We start from the raw sequence: 17,553 nt of genomic DNA on the forward strand, positions 1-17,553 counted from the left end.
GAGGAAACAGATCTGCACGAGAAGGGGCGTTCCTCGAGCTAGCTCAGAGCGGGGCCATCACTACCAACACAGCAAGAGGCACCGAGAAGTGAACAAACAGAAGGTGCTTACTTCAAAGACCAGCGTCTCGTTGGTAGGTCCTGGCGCATACAGACGTTCCGGGTGGTTGAAGGCCCGCTGGTACTCAAACACGGTCCCAGCGAAGGTGAACTCCCCAGGCCAGTCGATGCTCCAGCCCCCCGTGAGGTAATACTTCTGACCGAGGCTTCTGACTGCCAGGTAACCAGCGGAGGGCTGTAGCTCCTGGACCTCGATGCTTCGGGCCCCCGCTGGCACGGTGACTACAGGATAATATTCTAAACGGGAAGAACAGAACATTGCTGTTTTCCATGTTGCACACTGCAGCAACGGGGCCAAGATGCTCAGAGATGTGGTGATGTCCACTCTTCTAGAGCGGGGCGGGGGCACCACGAGCGCACATTCGTTCCCGCTCTACGAAGTGCAAACCATCAGTGATGTCACTTTCTCAGGGGAAGGAACACCAGAGAGCAAGTGTATGTTCCTTCCCCAAGCACCTGTGTGTGGACAGCAGGGACGCTCTTCTCCTTTCCAGAACAACCAAGGCCACAAAATCCAAGAACGCTTTCTATTTTCCATCTACCTGGGAGAAGGTAGTGATGTTCGGGACAGAGCACTCTGCGTTTCATTTTACTCAAGATTCATTTGGAGAAGTGCTTTGGGTATTCATGTAACGTTGTGAGTGCGGCTCAGGGGTCACATCCTGAATCGGAAGCTTCAAAAGGAGTCCTTTGTGTAACAAAGGCGGGGAGAACGTGGGACGGACTGCCAGGTAGAAAGGCATCTGTGTGACACGCCTCTGAGTCGGACATGTTGGCCGAACCCCTCGCCCCGAGAAACCACCCATCCTCTGCTGTCCTTGCAACGTGTCTGAGACATCGTCCTCTGTATGTCAGGCGAGCTGGTGCATGGCTCGACCATACCCAGCTTGACTCAAACGTGCTCAGCGGCAAAGCCACGGCCACGAAACAGCAGGCGTCTCTTACCATTTGCCTTGTGCTGGTTGAGGTACAGGCCTTTATAAAACTTGCAAGTTGAATTATCCCCTTTGCAAACACCACACGCGTCCAAAACTGCGTTAGAGCCCAGTTGATGGTCGCATCCCACTGGCTGTGACAAAAATAAATAAATAGATAAAGTGTGAAAATCAAGGATCAGAAAAGCCCGTGGGTAAGAATAACCAAGACGTATGTACACGGGTCCCTGTTTTTTTCTCTTAAGAAAATCAGAAAGCGAGTACAGTTTTAGGGTTAAAAGCAGAGTCTCAAGTTTGACCGGGGGTTCCGATCCTTCCTCTGCCTTGACCAGAGGTAGGACTAGGGAAGTTCTAGAACTCATCTAAAGCTTGCTGAGTCTCTTCATTTGGAAAACTGGAAGAAAAAGTCACTGGCAAGTGAGCTCTGCTGCTGAAACATAACAATGCTGGGCCACCTGCATGACCCCCACCCCTCCCCACTCAATCCCCCCAAAGAACACACACACACACACACACACACACACACACACACACACACACACAGAGGCTCACGATGGAATTAAAAGGCAGACTAACTGGCCGTAAATACGAGTACTGTTTCATAACACATCTGTGGGGCTCTAACCACATAACAAAAAACATACTTAGCAAACATGCTGGGCAAGTTTACTATTATCTATATTCTTATTTAATTGTTGCGACTACTGGGTGTAGCAAGGTATGTCATCATCTCCATTGCATACACGTGGGGACGGAGTGAAGAGGAAGGAACTAAGAATGTCTGACGGGGTCTCGCAGAGAGTAAGTGGGGACATTGGAGACAGTCCTCAGTTCCGATTTGCCAACAGAGTGCTTGTCCCCACGCCGCCTTTTCTCCAGACACAGAATCTCTTGTATCACTTCTCACGGTACCCGTTTGGTATGAGGAAACACAAGCGTGACCACACGTCCCAAAGTAGAAATGTTCGCTTACTTCACAGATCCCATCAATACAAACGTCGTGTTTGTTTCGGGAACAAGGAGTTCCGTCTTTCACCTTGCCAGACATTGCGAAAAAAAATTCAAAGTTCTCAGCCTTGCAGTACAGTTTACATCGATCTGCCTCTAGAAGCAAAGACAGCAGGACAGGACGTGATCAGGAGGAAATCACTGGAAAATGACATGATGACCAAAAAGGGTACATCACATTTATTTAGAAAGCGACCGTGACTGAAATGGTCAATGTTACGATTTTGTATGTGGGTATGGGTGTGCACGCACGAATGCACGTCTACGTGGCTTTTAAAAACCTGAATCCCATTTACAATTCATGTAAAACTGTTTTCACACACAACCATTTTATTTTTCTAATCCTTGGTAAGAGCCACAATACACGTGACGGGTGGGTTGTACAGCTACCCTCGTCGGTTAGCAAATATCTCAGGCTTTCCAGGACTTAGGGTCCACTATGGACGATATAAAAATGGAGGAGTGTTTCTGTGTTCCAGTAAAACTTTATTTAAAAAAACGAAAACAGGTCAGATTTGTCCCTCAAGCCATTGTTTGCTGACCTTGACTTAAGACATGGATTACTTTAGATATTTATTGAGAAAAAAGCTTAGGCACTTTGGGGAACAACAACAACAAAAAAGACATATGGTTCATGTTTATAAAACATACAGAGAATAACCATGTCATAAAAATGAGGAGGAAACAAACTGAACCTAAAGGCCAAAAAATGTAATTTTTATTGACTCCAAAGTGCCTGGGAAGTTTCTGGTATCACAGGCAAGAAGAAAAAAAAATTTACTGTGTTTCTACAGAGCTCTTGCTATCGGAAAGGAATTATGCCAATTTCCCAAATGCAAATCGTTCTTCTTGGCCAGCACGGCCAGATGACATTTCTCACAGGAGACTGCGTGGGCGACAGCACACGAAAGCCCTGACGACAGCTGCACAACAAACGTGTAAACAGTTTTCAAATAGCTGTGCATCACAGAACCTCTCAGGAACAAAGTCCAAACTTCGATGCAAAAGAAGTTAGATTAATGTGATCCAAGTATGCAGATGTGTGGGTGGGCTAAAAGTCTCTCCTTTACCTAGAAGTTTCTTTTTTAATTTTAAGGTTTTTTTAAATGTATTTTGAGAGAGAGACAGACAGACAGACAGACAGACAGAGGGAGAGCATGCGAGCACACGCTAGCGGGGGAGGGGCAGAGCGACAGGGGGAGAGAGAATCCCAAGCAGGTTCCATTCTGTCAGCGCAGAGCCCAATGAGGGGCTCAATCTCAGGGAGCGTGAGATCATGACGAGAGGCAAAACCAGAGTTGGATGCTTAAATGAGCCACCCAGATGCCCCTAGAAATTTCTTTTAATAGCCTTATTAAATACCTCCTAATTTTTGTACATGAGATTGTGGAAGACATATCTATACCCTTTCTTTTCTCCATCATGCCTAGGAATTGACAAGCTCTAGAAAGTTCTGGTTTTCCCCGCACAAGCTCCTGGGCAAGTCTGTGAACTAGACTACTGGAAACAAAGCAGGAAAAAAGTCTCACTACTGGAAGACAAAGACTGCCTGCATTTATTTAGAATCTTCCCTTGTTCTTCCCAAACTGCTGAATTGTCACAAGACCTTTAAATCAGGGTCGGTCTTTCCTGATTCTTAGTACACATTAGAAGGAGAAGAAGCAGAGACCCCAGGCTGGGTCCCTGCTTAAGTCAACGTTGTGCCCCCGCATCTAGCAGAATGGCTCCTGTGCCATAAATGCTCAGTAAACATCTGTGAGTGAGTGAATAAAATGGCAGGCTCCTTACTTAGTAAGGCTGTGATTAAATGAGTGAAAAGCTTTGAAACCAAAAAATATTTTACAGGTGGGGTGTCTGGGTGGCTCAGTTGGTTAAGTGTCCAACTTCGGCTCAGGGCATGATCTCACGGTATGTGAGTTAGAGCCCCACATCAGGCTCTGTGCTGACAGCTCAGAGCCTGTATTTGGGAAACTGGCGTAATTCCTTTCTGATAGCAAGCTCTGTAGAAACACAGCAAATTTTTTTCTTCTTGCCTGTGATACCAGAAACTTCCCAGGCACTTTAGAGTCAATAAAAGTTACATTGTGTGTTAAAGCAGTTTTACATGAACTGTAAATGGGATTCAGGTTTTTAAAAGCCACGTACACGTGCATTCATGCATGTACACCCATGTGTTCGGATTCTGTGTTTCCCTCTCTCTCTGCCCCTCCCCTGTTCGCACTCTGTCTCTCTCTCAAAAATAAAATAAAAACATAAAAGAAATTTAAAAATTATTTTATAGGTTAGATTTACTTGCTTGGGGCACCTGGGTGGCTCAGTCAGTTAAGGTCCCGACTCTTGATTTCAACTCAGGTCATGATCTCACAGTTCGTGAGTTCAAGCCCCACATCAGGCTCCATGCTTTCAGTGTGGAGCCTGCTTGGGATTCTCTCTCTCTCAAAATAAATAAATGTAAAAAAATAATTAGCCGGTTAACTTTCTCCTCATGTACTCGACACAGACCCTATTTAAAGGGTGATAACAAAACACGTTCCATAAACACTGAATTTGAACGAAAGGCGCATTGTGGAAACGACCAAGGAATACCCAAGAAGACAAAGCAAAGAACAGAAGGGCAAGTGAAAGGAAGGACAAGTGAGTCTGGAGGAAAGAGCCACACGTGAGAAACAGGGAACCACGGGAGTATACAACCAAGAGAAAATCAATCTTCAAAGGCTGGATTGGAGAGCACCTTACTGTATTCTACCCAACTGTCCCCGGGAACCTGTGTGCAGAGCCCCTTCTAGATAATAACTCAGTCCCTGGTAGGAGGCCTCCAGTGAAGGAGAGCCTACGACTCATGAAGGGGAGATACATCCATTACGGACAGTTGGGATTTATGTCTTCACTCATTCATTCTGGAAGTGACAAGCATGTGGCAAGGGCTATTCTCAGATGCTGGAGATACAAGCATGCTCAAAATGGACCAAGGCTTCATCCCACGGAATGTAAATTCTCGTGGGGAGAAAGATAATGAAAAAGTGATTATATAATATAAGCTCATGCACAAGTAAGAGCTATGTAGAATCCAGCAGGTTAAGGATTCAGAGGATGACAAGAAGGAAGGATATTCTGGGTAGGCTGGCCACAGAGGCCTCCCGGGGGAGGTACTACGTCTAGGAAGTTCTTAGCCCTTGAATTAAGTCTGTCCTCTGAAGCGATTTCAAATAAATCTAAATCCCCTTCTAGTTATTATCTCTGAATTTTTGTAGGTAACTAGTTACTTTTTCCTTGCCCTTGGCAAGCTTCCAAATTATTCCACTGGAGAATTCTTTGTCAAACGAATGTATTCCCAGCCTTATCACTGAAGGCCAAGAGAAAATGAAACGGCCCTTAAACAAGCTAACTTTGCAGGCACACGTTTATTCCAGAAAACACGAAAGAGGTGTACCAGTGAGTGTAACTTTCAAAAACGGTTTAAAACTCATTAATAAAGGTTGTACATATCTCTTAGTGCAGTTTAAAACCCTGGACACCGCCATAAATGCTGAGTTTCTATTTTTAAAAAAAACGTGTACAGATTGCTCGTTGCTTCCTCCCAAGGCACAGATTTCAGAATTTTCACGTCCATCTCCCCCTGGGCTTTTGGACAGACAGTCATGACCCAGGACCATGTCAGCGCTCCTGCAATGGTTGAACTGATGCTGAGAAAAGTGCCACTACCCTCTCCTTTGATTTGCTACGTGTTGTGTGTTGTCTCTGACTCTGCTCCCTTCTCTACTGTAACCGGTAACACAGGTTCATCTCGAGCTTTTGCTCAGCTACATCCCTCGAGTTTAGTTCCCACGAACTGTCACTAAATTCAGTGTGTCCCCATTCTGCACGTGTGCACTGGGGGGTTCACAGTTATCCTTTCTCAAGGGAGGACGGCTGGGTTTTGATAAAGCAAGTGAATGGAAGTAAGAGAAAGCAAATAACCAGAAGGGTGACAGCTTAGTCTGCGGAGGCAAGACGTTAAATTTGTATGTAAGGCATTAGATTTGTGGGACTAAAATAAATGTTTTGATACTTAGGTAAAATAAAAACAATTTAATATAAAAAAGTAAAATACAAGCCATAACTTTAAGTAATAAGTACTGAGAACCCAGAAGAGAGACACTTTTAAATTCATGGCTGTGTGTGTGTGTGTGTGTGTGTGTGTATGTGTGTGTGTGCATGTGTGTTTATACCCTGCAAGTAGGCCTTCCCAAGCGTGCAATCGTCTGACATGTCAGTTGCTGAATATGGTGTCTCTATGGGGCATATATGATTTCACGAGTTTTTGGTCTGGACAATTCAGACCAATTTCAATTAACATCCCCGGGAGACTTCATTGCTGACATGCCAAAGGTAAGTTTAGAAACATAAGTACATTCCAAATACACGAACCCTTTGGCTGCAGATGTGGGGGACAAGGGGTGTCTTGTGAAGAAAAAAGTAGGGAAAAATAAACAAAACTCATGGACGTGAATGGAAAGCTGGGCCAGGACGGGTCTGGGGGATGATGTCAACACTGACACTCTTTTGTACAGGCAGCAATTTCTCCTGTGTGTTCATTCACATTACTGTCCACAGAGAGACATCGTGGTTGGAGGTCTGTAGAGACCGAATTACCTTCCACTTTTGTGTAGGGTTTCCACTGGTAGAACCATCCACGGAAAGGTTTGCTGTTATATTCTGCACATTGCTGGGCTCGGAAATCCAAGCTATTTTCACTGCAAGGGTTAATATTGCACAGCTGATATATACGGCTAGAACCTGGACAGAACTTGCCACCATACTGAGGCCTAAAAATAAAATTAAAGAACTTTAGTACTAGAGCTCAGTATGAGTCACAAGCAATAATAAAGGAGGGACAAGCAAGACGAACACTGTCACAAGCTATGCAGTGCATACACTCCATCAAAAGAACGGAAATAACGTTGTATACAACACACCGTGTCCCTTCTTGTACCCATGGTGGGCATGACCCATCAATCAAGGATTTCCCTTTCTTTTCTTTCTTTCCTAAGTATAGGCCTTGGGTAGGCACCCACTGCTCAGCAACGAGCTCCAGATTAGATAAAACTTATTTGCCATCTCTGATCCAAGTTTTACATTCTGGCAATTTCCTTAAAGAGTTGATGAAGGCATCTTCTCGACACTGATCATATCGCCGGCGTTAGGGACACTCGTAAATGCACCCAACACGTTCTTATGAATGTGCATATGTGTCCGTGTGCCACACTCACGGACACACGCACCCCACATGGGTATCAAGACTCTTCCGACGTGGACCTGACCTACTCTCCAGCTCGCCTCCCATTTCTGAACACACTCAGCTTTCTAGAGTGTGCTCTCCACCTGCTGCCACGTAGGAGGTTGGGACACGGAAGAGAAAGAACAGAAAGTCCCATTCGCCACGATCTCCAATCCAGCTTTGTCAGTCATTGAGCTCGTATTCTGATTATTTATTGTCCGACTTGTCTATGTTTTATTCCAGTTGATCCTAAACTGTGAACAAAAATTCCCTTGTTTTCATCTGCATAATCACTTTTTAACTTCGTAGGTGGCCTCCTCCTCTCCTGCCAAGCACAATGGGAAATGGATTTCCAGAGAAGGGAATCCCATTAGAACATAAATAATTATGATCTAATGGCAGGCTCTTTAAGATCTCGGTAGGCAGACTGCAAAAACCAGAAGGCAATCTAAAAAAAAAAGGAGCATAAACCAAACTGAAAATTCCCAATAACGTCTTAACCAGCTCCTTCCAGGCACAAAACAATCGCTCCTTCTCCTTCCTATCTTTTTGCAGTTTGCTCCAAAGGCTAAAACCCAGCTACGGATCATCTCACACAAAAGCTCAACACAAACATTTAATATGAAAGAAGGCTCCGGGTGAATAAACTTATGTGACTAAAATTCCTTGTCTCTTTAGGAAGCACAAGAATGCTGTAAAACACTCCTGGATTTGCTTCAGCATATTTTATCCAATCTTCATGTAAGTGCATGCTAAGATGGATTCAACAGGAACGGGAAGTGTCACACCGCCAGAGTGAGAATGCTTCGCTATTTCGGAACATTCTGGGGCGGCTACTTCAACATTCAGCAGTCACCGTGCTGGATCAAGTCCCCGAAGACTTCTTAAATCATTATCTAAAAAGCGCTTAAAAAAAAAGCCCTTAAAGTGCCATATGATAGCCTTTCTATTCACGGTCACCTTCATAAGGCATATTTAAAACTTTCTTAGTTTAAGACTTTCTAAGATTTCTGGGGCGCCTAGGGTGGCTCGGTCGGTTGAGCGTCCGACTTCGGCTCAGGGCATGATCTCGTAATCCGTGAGTTCGAGCCCCCCGTCGGGCTCTGTGCCCACAGCTTGGAGCCTGGAGCCCGCTTCGGATTCTCGGTCTCCCTCCCTCTCTGCCCCTCCCCACCCCCCCACAGGCACTCTGTCTCCCAAAAAAAGAAAAAACATTAAAAAAAACTTTTTTTTTCAATTAGAAATGAAAAGACATTCTGAGATGTTTACAAACAACCTTCATTTAGACTACTCAGTTTCAAGGCCGTGAAAGGACCACAGGTATTACTACTGCAACTGAGAAACCCTAACACAGAAAAGATCTTGAAACTTCTATAGCACCTCCTCTTTTTGTAGATGAAGCGAAAAATGGCTGAGGAGGTTCATAAAACTTGCCGAGTGAAGATCACACAGCCAGCAAGAGAGGGAACGCAGCTGAGCCCCCTACCTTCCACTCCACCTGCATTTAACTGAGCGAGGCAATAACAGAGGCCGGCATGGAAGAGGAAAACAGTCATGCACAATGCTTAGGAGGCTGGCCTTTTATAATGAGGCAGATCTGGATTTAAATATCCTCTGCCTCTTCCTCGCTCATCTTTAGGCAATTCTGTTTCACCTTGTAACCTGTCACTGGGGGGCAGTTGTGATGATTAACGGAGATACTGTTTGTAAAGAATTTAGGGCTGACAAATATGGAAGCAGCCCAAGTAGGCATCGGTAGATGAATGGATAAAAATGAGGTGGTATATATATATATATATATATATATATATATATATATATATATATATATATATATATATATATATATATATATACATACACACACACACACACACACACACAATAGAGTACCTCTCAGCCATAAAGAAGAATGAAATCTTGCCACATGCAATGCCATGGATGGAGCTCGAGAGTACTATGCTAAGCGAAATGAGTCAGAGAAAAACAAATACCCTATGATCTCACTTTATATGTGGAATTTAAGAAACAAAACAACCATGGGGGGCAAAGAGAGAGAAAGCAAACCAAGAATCCGACTCAACTCTAGAGAACAAACTGATAGTTACTGAGGGGGAGGGAGGTGGGAGGATGTGTGAAATGGGGGATAGGGATTAAAAAGTATATTTATCATGAATAAAATAAAATAAAGCGATAAAGAACACAAAGCTCACAAAATAAATGAGATAGCATCTTCAAACGACAACAAAAAAAGAATACAGGACTGAGTCTAGGGCAGAGTTAGCACAAAAGAATCCTAACTATTTTCAAATGCTTTCTGCTTTTAACGACTGGTAAGAATCTGCACTTTTCTAGCACATCCTCAAATAGAGGTACATTTTTCTGCAGCTGTAAACAGGAGCGTTGGGATAAATTAACAGAAAATTCCACCATGACATCCCTTGGTGTACTGAGATTAAAAACAAAAACATAAACGGTCAGAAAGCAAACGTCTGGGAACATGATTTTGTCCTTACGTTAGACCATTATAAAATATACTCATATTTACTTCTGCATAATATATCATGTCCTGGCTACAAATGTTTGTAATATTGGCTGGGTGATCAGTGGGATCAGGAGGGGAGCTCTGTTAATAAAGAGAGCCAGACAGACTGACTCACTCCTGGGTCCCTCCAGACTTACTCAGTAAGAATATAGGATGGGGCAGGGGGCACCTGGGTGGCTCAGTTGGTTGAGTTTCTGACTTCAGCTCAGGTTGTGATCTCACAGTTCCTGAGTCTGAGCTCCACATCAGGCTCACTATTGTCATCACAGAGCCTGTGTCAGATCTTCTGTCCTCCTCCCTCTCTGCCCCTCCCCCACTCCCACGTGTGCACTCTCTCTCAAAAATAAATAAAAACATCAAAAAAAAAAAAAAGAATATACGATAGGGAAAATCCAGAAATCAGTATTTTTTTAAAGCACAGTTGGTGATTCTAAGAATCACCTGAGCCTGGAAATCACCGGTTGGAAAATGGGCCAGAGGTTTGATTCAATTATTATTCTAGAACCATGACTCTCTGGTGGCGTATCATTTGTCATCAAATAGACTTGCAATTTAGGAAGGTTCTATAATACCTCGGCATGTTTAGTTTTCACTACTCTAATTTTTGCTATTTGCTTGAACAGACTTCATAGAAATTCCACTCGGCTCTTTCCGAGTATAATAATTGAAGAGTCAGAGAACCAGAAACAATGTCCGAGGGTTAAAACCGGGGGCTCTTGTTCTGACTCTATCACTACCAGCTTGGTGACCCGGGGAAAGATGGCAGCACTTGTGCCCCCCATCTGCCCTGGTTCCTCATTTGTCAAGTGACTGGATTAGACAGCAGGTCACAACTCAAGTCTCTGTTCTTGTTGGGTGGGGAGCAAAGGCCTGGAGAAATGTTTGGAGAAGGTTCCTGAGGCATTGTAGGACCTGGGAGGCAACAGAACTTCTACCAGCTAAAAATGTCCCCCCTACCACGCCTGGCATAGGAAAAAGAAGAAGAAGAAGGGCCATATGTGTGTGGTACCAGTCATTCCAGAACCAGATAACCTCTAAACACTTTGGAAGCAGACAAGTTGGATAAAGCTGTGAACTGGCCAGGAATAATTCATTTTTATGAAACAAAGTATGTTCTGGGAAAACGATCATTAAGTGAAATAAAAGCTCCCCGCGCTCCTCACAGGAGAAAATGAAATTGCTTAGGCTGAGTGATGGGAACAGACCAAACGTACAATAAACTAAAGCAAAGGAGAAATCAGTAATTCGAAATGGAGGGGAACCCCCACCCCACCCCAGCTTTACTACAACGAAGTGAAATAACAACAGAGAACAACTAATTCAATTGCCTTGGGACAGCTGCTCAGGTACTTGTTTTGTGACGCATAATTAAAGTAAACAGTATCCTGAGGAGCCTTCATCTGGTTTAAAATGATAAAACACCACCAAATGGAACTACATTAGGGATTCTTTTATTAGGCATTTCCAAAATTACACTATGATATTTCCATGAACAATGCGCTATTATAATGAGAGTTCTCAATCCCACAGATATGAGAGAGGTTTTAATTTAAACCTCAGGGGTGTTATTCGTGCACTTTACCAGCAGAGCTATTAAATTAGGTAATCTATTTCTTTCTTGGGAAAATACCGAGATTGTAAAGTGTTGTGATGTATGAAAACCAGATCCATGAAATAGGCTGAAAAAATGAAAAGCAATAGAATGATTTTAGGAATTCTATCCAAGATATGGGCTACGTTCAAAGCACGAGGAGGGTGGTTTTAATAATCTGGTGTAAGCTGTAAATGCATCACAAGCCTGTCTACCGTCACACCTAGTTACCAGGTCTCGGATAAGCCAGCGAGTTTCAAATGGGGATGGCTTTGCCCCCACAGGACATTGGCCCCCTCTAGTGCCTGGAGACACAGGGTTGTTGGGGAGCGGCAGTCATCCTACTGACATCTGGTGGGTAGAGGCCGGGCCGCTGCCCAACATCCTGCCGTGTGCTGGACAAACCCCGTAACAGAGATTTTCCAGCCTCAAGCGTCAAGAGTGCCGAAGTTGAAAAATCCTGCATCTGCCTGCTATCCCAAATTGCTACCCAGCAAACCATGGTCAAGGTGTCTTCCGACCCTTTCTTTTCTCTTGGAACAAAGTGGCCTCTTGATCCAGCGCAGACTGCTAACTCGGATGAGATACCAGGTCTCTTTAAGACTTCCCTTTTAGGGGCGCCTGGGTGGCGCAGTCGGTTAAGTGGCCGACTTCAGCCAGGTCACGATCTCGCGTCTGTGAGTTCGAGCCCCGCGTCGGGCTCTGTGCTGACAGCTCGGAGCCTGGAGCCTGTTTCCAATTCTGTGTCTCCCTCTCTCTCTGCCCCTCCCCTGTTCATGCTCTGTGTCTCTCTGTCCCAAAAATAAATAAAAAACATTGAAAAAAAATTAAAAAAAAAAAAGACTTCCCTTTTGCTCCCTTTCGCTTTCCCATTTTGACCAAGGAGGAATCTAGAGCAGGGACAGTACGCTGTCTACGGCCACACGGCTGGAAAGACGCAGGGTCAGGAGGCGAACCCAGGGTCCTGGGATTAGGAGCCTGGGTTCTTGACCTTCAAGCTACACCACCACTCAAACAGTGCTGGAAAACGAAATCCGTTTTCCAAGGACCCATCCCATTCTTCTCTCTCTACCACATTCTCCAAAATCCAATTTCACCGGTAACGCCTCTCTCCACCCCCTCCCCCTTGCTTTTGAGGACTCACCCTCTGCTACCCTGTGCTCCTGATGAGTTTAGGATGAAGGGGTAAAAGCCACACAGAGCCCGGATCCTTGTGCTGGATGCCCACTGCATGTTCCCCAGTATGTCAGGCATTCTACAGACCCAGTTCTAATCCCCACACCCCCAAAACTTCAGAGGTAGGCAGTGTTATCTCCAATTTATACGTAAGCCCAGGTTCAGAGTTCAAGTGAACTCCCCAAAGTCACGCAGTTAATAAACGGCAGACCCAGGATTTGCAGTCTGAGCTCTCGCTCTCAAACCCAGGCTCTCTCTACATCACTGTGCCAATCAGGAAATGTACATCCCACACGCATTTCACGTGGGAATTAGAGCAGATAAAACGAACATAAAACCGCCTTCGTTTTCAAAGAATACAGACGGCGGTTCAGAATCCCAGCGAGGGTGCCTGCAGGTGGCCAGGGACCAATCTCAGTCCGTAGCCCTTGTGATTAGTCCTCCTGGTGCTCTGTTTTAAGAAAACTGAATTTGTTGTCAATATCTTAACAATCGGGAAATTTCGCACACATTTTCTTTTTTTTTTTTTTTTTGGACTTCTGGTTTCTCTTGAAAAGTCAGGCAGATCTGTCAACACGTGTTGATGTACATTCCTGCAAGGCAAAAATCAGCATATTTTCCCCAGTTCATCAGTTTGAGACACACACACACACATTCCGCTGGCCTAGCTTCTCTGGTCTACATCACAGGCATTTGATCGTGTGACCGTGTGGCTCTCATTTAGATTCAGAAAGTAGCTCAGACTATTGAGCTGGGTCTCTGGTCGGCGTCGTATTCACACACAGAGTAACTCCTTGGTTGCTGTTAAGCTCCTGACTGCTTCACCCCTTTCGATGCAAACAGTAAAATCCTAGTTGATTGCTATTAACCAGAGGGAAGAAAACACTTTCAAACAGTATGTAAGCAGAACAAAACAAAAACAGTACATTCTTGCCTTACAAATACTGATTTTCTGTTGCAGCCTTACTTGGGGTTATTGCACTGTCTCTCTTGATACTTGACTCCGCCACCACAAGTTCGGGAACACTCGGACCACTTCGACCAGGCGGACCACTGGCCGTGGACGGGCCGGGGCCCGTGATCCCCAAACTTGACGCACTGGCCTTGCCGACACCACTGTGAAAAGAACGTGTGACACGTTTCTTGTCAGAGTCCGCCTGGGAAAGGGCAAGGAGGTGTAGACACCTGTTCGTGAACAGGAAAAACAAGTATGGGGGCCAAAGGGAGAACGCAGGACACCTCGAGAGCGTTTCTTTGCTGGCCGCACTTCACGAACACCCGGTCACTCTGCATTTACTGCATGCGTTTTGAAAGGCTGACATCTAGCGAAGAAGGGTCTGTCACCAGCCGGCCGAGTAGTACATGCTTTGTGAGCTGTCGAGGTGACGTGTTCAGCTTAGATTCCACCCAAGGGCCAAGGGAGAACGCGCAGGCGCAGTGACAAGGGTGCCTCCCCCCCACCCCCCACCTTTAGACACAAGGCTGCTTAAAGAACAATGTGGATCATTCACTCAAGGAGAACCAGTTTTTTAGGTCCTAACACAGAATTTATCATTCTGATTACTCACCATAAAAACAGACATTTTTGTTTATCCCCAGCCATCCCTACAGAGCACGTCTTATGAAACAGACTAGCTCTCCGTCCACACACATTGTGCTTTTAGGTAACACCCTTTGACCTTACGGCTGTATGAAAGGCTCCTACTCCAGACCCTGAACCGATGACGTTGAACTCTCTTGAGTGTCTTTTATGAATTAGCTCTGGGTCTTTCATTTGCCAACGCTCTGGTCAAGCCAGGGCGAGAGAGCTGTTTTCTGTGCTAACCTTTCCTTCTATTTTCCTTTGTGATACATTCCAGGCTTTGCCGGTCATCTCTGTCCTTGGGGACTGCTTGAGCCTCTCGTAGTGGTTTTATGCCTGTGGTGCTTTTATTATGAGCAAGTTCTGCATGACTTAGTGTAACTGCACACTTTCCTGAAAGCCTCTGGAATGAGATCCAGCGGGTTGAGGTTTGGACCGTGCCAGCTTCTGCCGAACAGTGAGGGTTGAGTCGCAGAATTATGGGAGAGCTGTTTGACTTTCCAAGTCCTTGCTTTTCCCCTGGGATACATGTGGCTTCTCGGCTGTTTATTGAGTTGCTAGTGCACTGTGCCTGGGTGAAGATACTGCTTCCTTCCTTCGATTCTTGCCGGGTGCGGATTAATTCTTGTGTTTTTAATTTGTCTTTCCCCCGGATTAATTTCACAGTCTGCATGAAATCACAGAACACTGTTGAGAACTTTCAGGGGGAAAGCAGTTGGTTAGTACAGGATTTTGTCTACTGTAAGCAGGAATCAGAATCTACCCTCCCAGGAATCCCCCGGGGCCGGGACTCTCCCAGGCTGAGCCCAGTGGCTGAGACAAAAAAACAAAAGCCAACAACAAGAGAAGCAGTTCCAGTTTATGAAGTTGCTTCTAGGTGCCGGAAATGGTACAGGAACGGGGAGAGAAGGACTTCCCATGCAGGGTCTAACATAATCCTCCCAAGGTGCTACGGAGTTAATAACTATTTCTGGATGAGAGAAACGTAGCAAGGAAATACTAACGCAGCACCACGGAGACAGAGACTCCACTTAAACTCAGTAACCAAAGCTCCTCAACAGGATACGGATCCTTTGCACCTCAGAGGCAAACGGTCCACCGATGTATCTTAACCCTGGTTTCTTTTTCTAAGAAATGTGTTTTAAGATCCATTCCAAACCTTCAATTAATTTAACTTTACTTCACTATTTTTCCGAGTATTGTCTTAGTATTGTCCGAGTATGTGTCTTAGTATTGTTAGCAAACAATTGCTAACGGATTGTTTCCTTCGGCTTGTTCATTCGGTATAGAAATCAGGAATAAACATATAAATGCAATGCACACCGACACACCCTCTTTGGATCTAACTGCAGAGGCTTTTAGGAAAGTGTGCAGTTTTGCTAAGTCATGCAGAGGTTGCTCATTATATACACACACACATATATATATATATATATGTATATATATACAGACACACACATGCATAATCCACATACGCTTATAAAATTCTACACACGTAATTTAGCTATCCATCTATATACATATACTGATATGCACTTCTCCTAATTTCAAATTGAATGGCCAGATATGGGCAGACACCTTTCCTGACAGATACCAAGCACGGGCCTTTCTTTCCTTCTCCACATGAGTAGATAAAAGTATGTGGCTTTTCATATCCTCACACGTTTACAGAAGATTCATGGTACAAAAGTCACCGAATGACCAGGGACGAGATAGGGAGGGAGAAGGATTGGGTCACGTTCCAGTTATAAAGGAACACGTGAACACAACATGGAATAGTTGCTACTCCGTAGGACACTCGAGATAAAGCGTAAGACATGCTTATGCTTATAAGAGCCCTGGCCTCATGGAGTTTACAGTCTCGCAAAGAGTCAGTTTCATCCTCCAGGGGAGGAAGAGTACCACGTACGTAGATGCAATGGTAACCATACCGGTGTGATGATGGATGGAGCTCATCTAAATGCTTTCTGCGCTGGGGACCCTCAGAGTCGAGGGCGTTCCCCCACTATTGAGAACTGCAGTCTGGTCTTCTAAAATAATGATGGGGGTGGGGAGTGGCACTAGGACATCTGTTTTGGAACTTCTGGCTTGAACTGTCTCAGGTTACAGTAACTAAAATCTAACCCGGGGCATTTTCAGCCCCATGGAACTAGATCCCTGGTGTATTTATGTAATAAAAACCTTAGGAGTGCTTGGGTGGCTCAGTCGGTTGAGCGTCCGACTTCAGCTCAGGTCACGATCTTACAGTATGTGAGTTCAAGCCCCGGGTCAGGCTCTGTGCTAACAGCTCAGAGCTTGCTGCCTGCTTCGGATCCTGGCTCCCTCTCTCTCTCTCTCTCTCTCTCTGCCCCTCCCCCGCTCATGCTCTGTCTCTCTCACTCTCAAAATAAACATTAAAAAAAATTTTTTTTAATGTGAAACCCATGCCATTTGACACTTACTTTCCTCATTTCTTACATCCATTTTTTTCTTGCACATCCCTCTTATGTTTAATGCTGTCGCCTTCATAATCAAAATATACCCACTAATCCTTGAGGTGCAAGTCCTAAATTTTGATGCTTTAAAAAATAAGAATGACTTCAGCACTACTTACACGTTCAATTAATGAATTCACTGCTTTCCCTTACCACACCTAAAACAACTCCATGCATATTTTCAGTGAGAACCCTTATTGGAATTTTCTAAGATGGGTACCTTGGGTGAAAAGTGGCATGTAATGCCTCCATGTTTTAAAGATTCATTTCCTTTAAACTCAAAGAGTTAAAAAAAATGCAAATCTTCTAAAAGATGCTGAGTGACTTAATATCAGAAAGCATTCTCTGAACATTCATTAATTTTCAGGTCCTGTATCTCTACCTTCATGGTCAATCTCTCACTGAATGTCTCTTCCATCCAACTGAGGAACTTCCATTCAAATCCCAGCATCCGTCATGGTGTACCCACTCACTGTACTTCTTTCTAAGTGCACACCTAATTCTGAGCATCGACAGTAAGTAGGTGCTTAAAGAAGGTATGTTTCAAAAGACGGTCAGAGTTATTGGCTTCTGCACAGGTAGGTCCCCCCACTAGACTGAGTTCTTGAAGAGATAAAACTGAATTGTGTTCATCTTTGTAACCCCAGAGCCTCCTGTCTCTGATATCTAGTAGTCAATAAATTATTGCACGAATGAGTTCACTTTAAATGACCGAGTCTTCTACACAGGCTCGTGCTGCCTTGACAGACCCAAAAGCAGAGACCAAAGAACCTGGAATATCTCCATGCTCTCCTCTTTCATAGCTTCTTGGTTGCAATCTTTCAAAGGAATGCCCCAAATCTGGACCATTTCCTGCTACGTCAAGT

At 44.6% G+C, this 17,553-nt stretch overlaps 1 protein-coding gene across 2 annotated transcripts in view; it reads right to left on the bottom strand.

Moving 5' to 3' along the window:
• ADAMTS18 (ADAM metallopeptidase with thrombospondin type 1 motif 18) overlaps positions 1–17,553 on the bottom strand; it is a 139,915-nt gene that overhangs the window by 37,896 nt on the left and 84,466 nt on the right. For both annotated transcript variants that reach the window (XM_058706252.1, XM_058706251.1), the window contains 5 exons: positions 13,599–13,747; positions 6,695–6,867; positions 2,028–2,158; positions 1,065–1,188; positions 112–356 (listed from right to left, as the gene is read on the bottom strand). In XM_058706252.1, coding sequence (XP_058562235.1) covers positions 112–356; positions 1,065–1,188; positions 2,028–2,158; positions 6,695–6,867; positions 13,599–13,747 — 822 coding nt within the window. The remainder of the gene's footprint in view (positions 1–111; positions 357–1,064; positions 1,189–2,027; positions 2,159–6,694; positions 6,868–13,598; positions 13,748–17,553) is intronic.

This window comes from Neofelis nebulosa, chromosome 17 (genome assembly GCF_028018385.1).
Source record: "Neofelis nebulosa isolate mNeoNeb1 chromosome 17, mNeoNeb1.pri, whole genome shotgun sequence".
In the NCBI taxonomy this organism is placed as follows: Eukaryota; Metazoa; Chordata; class Mammalia; order Carnivora; family Felidae; genus Neofelis; species Neofelis nebulosa.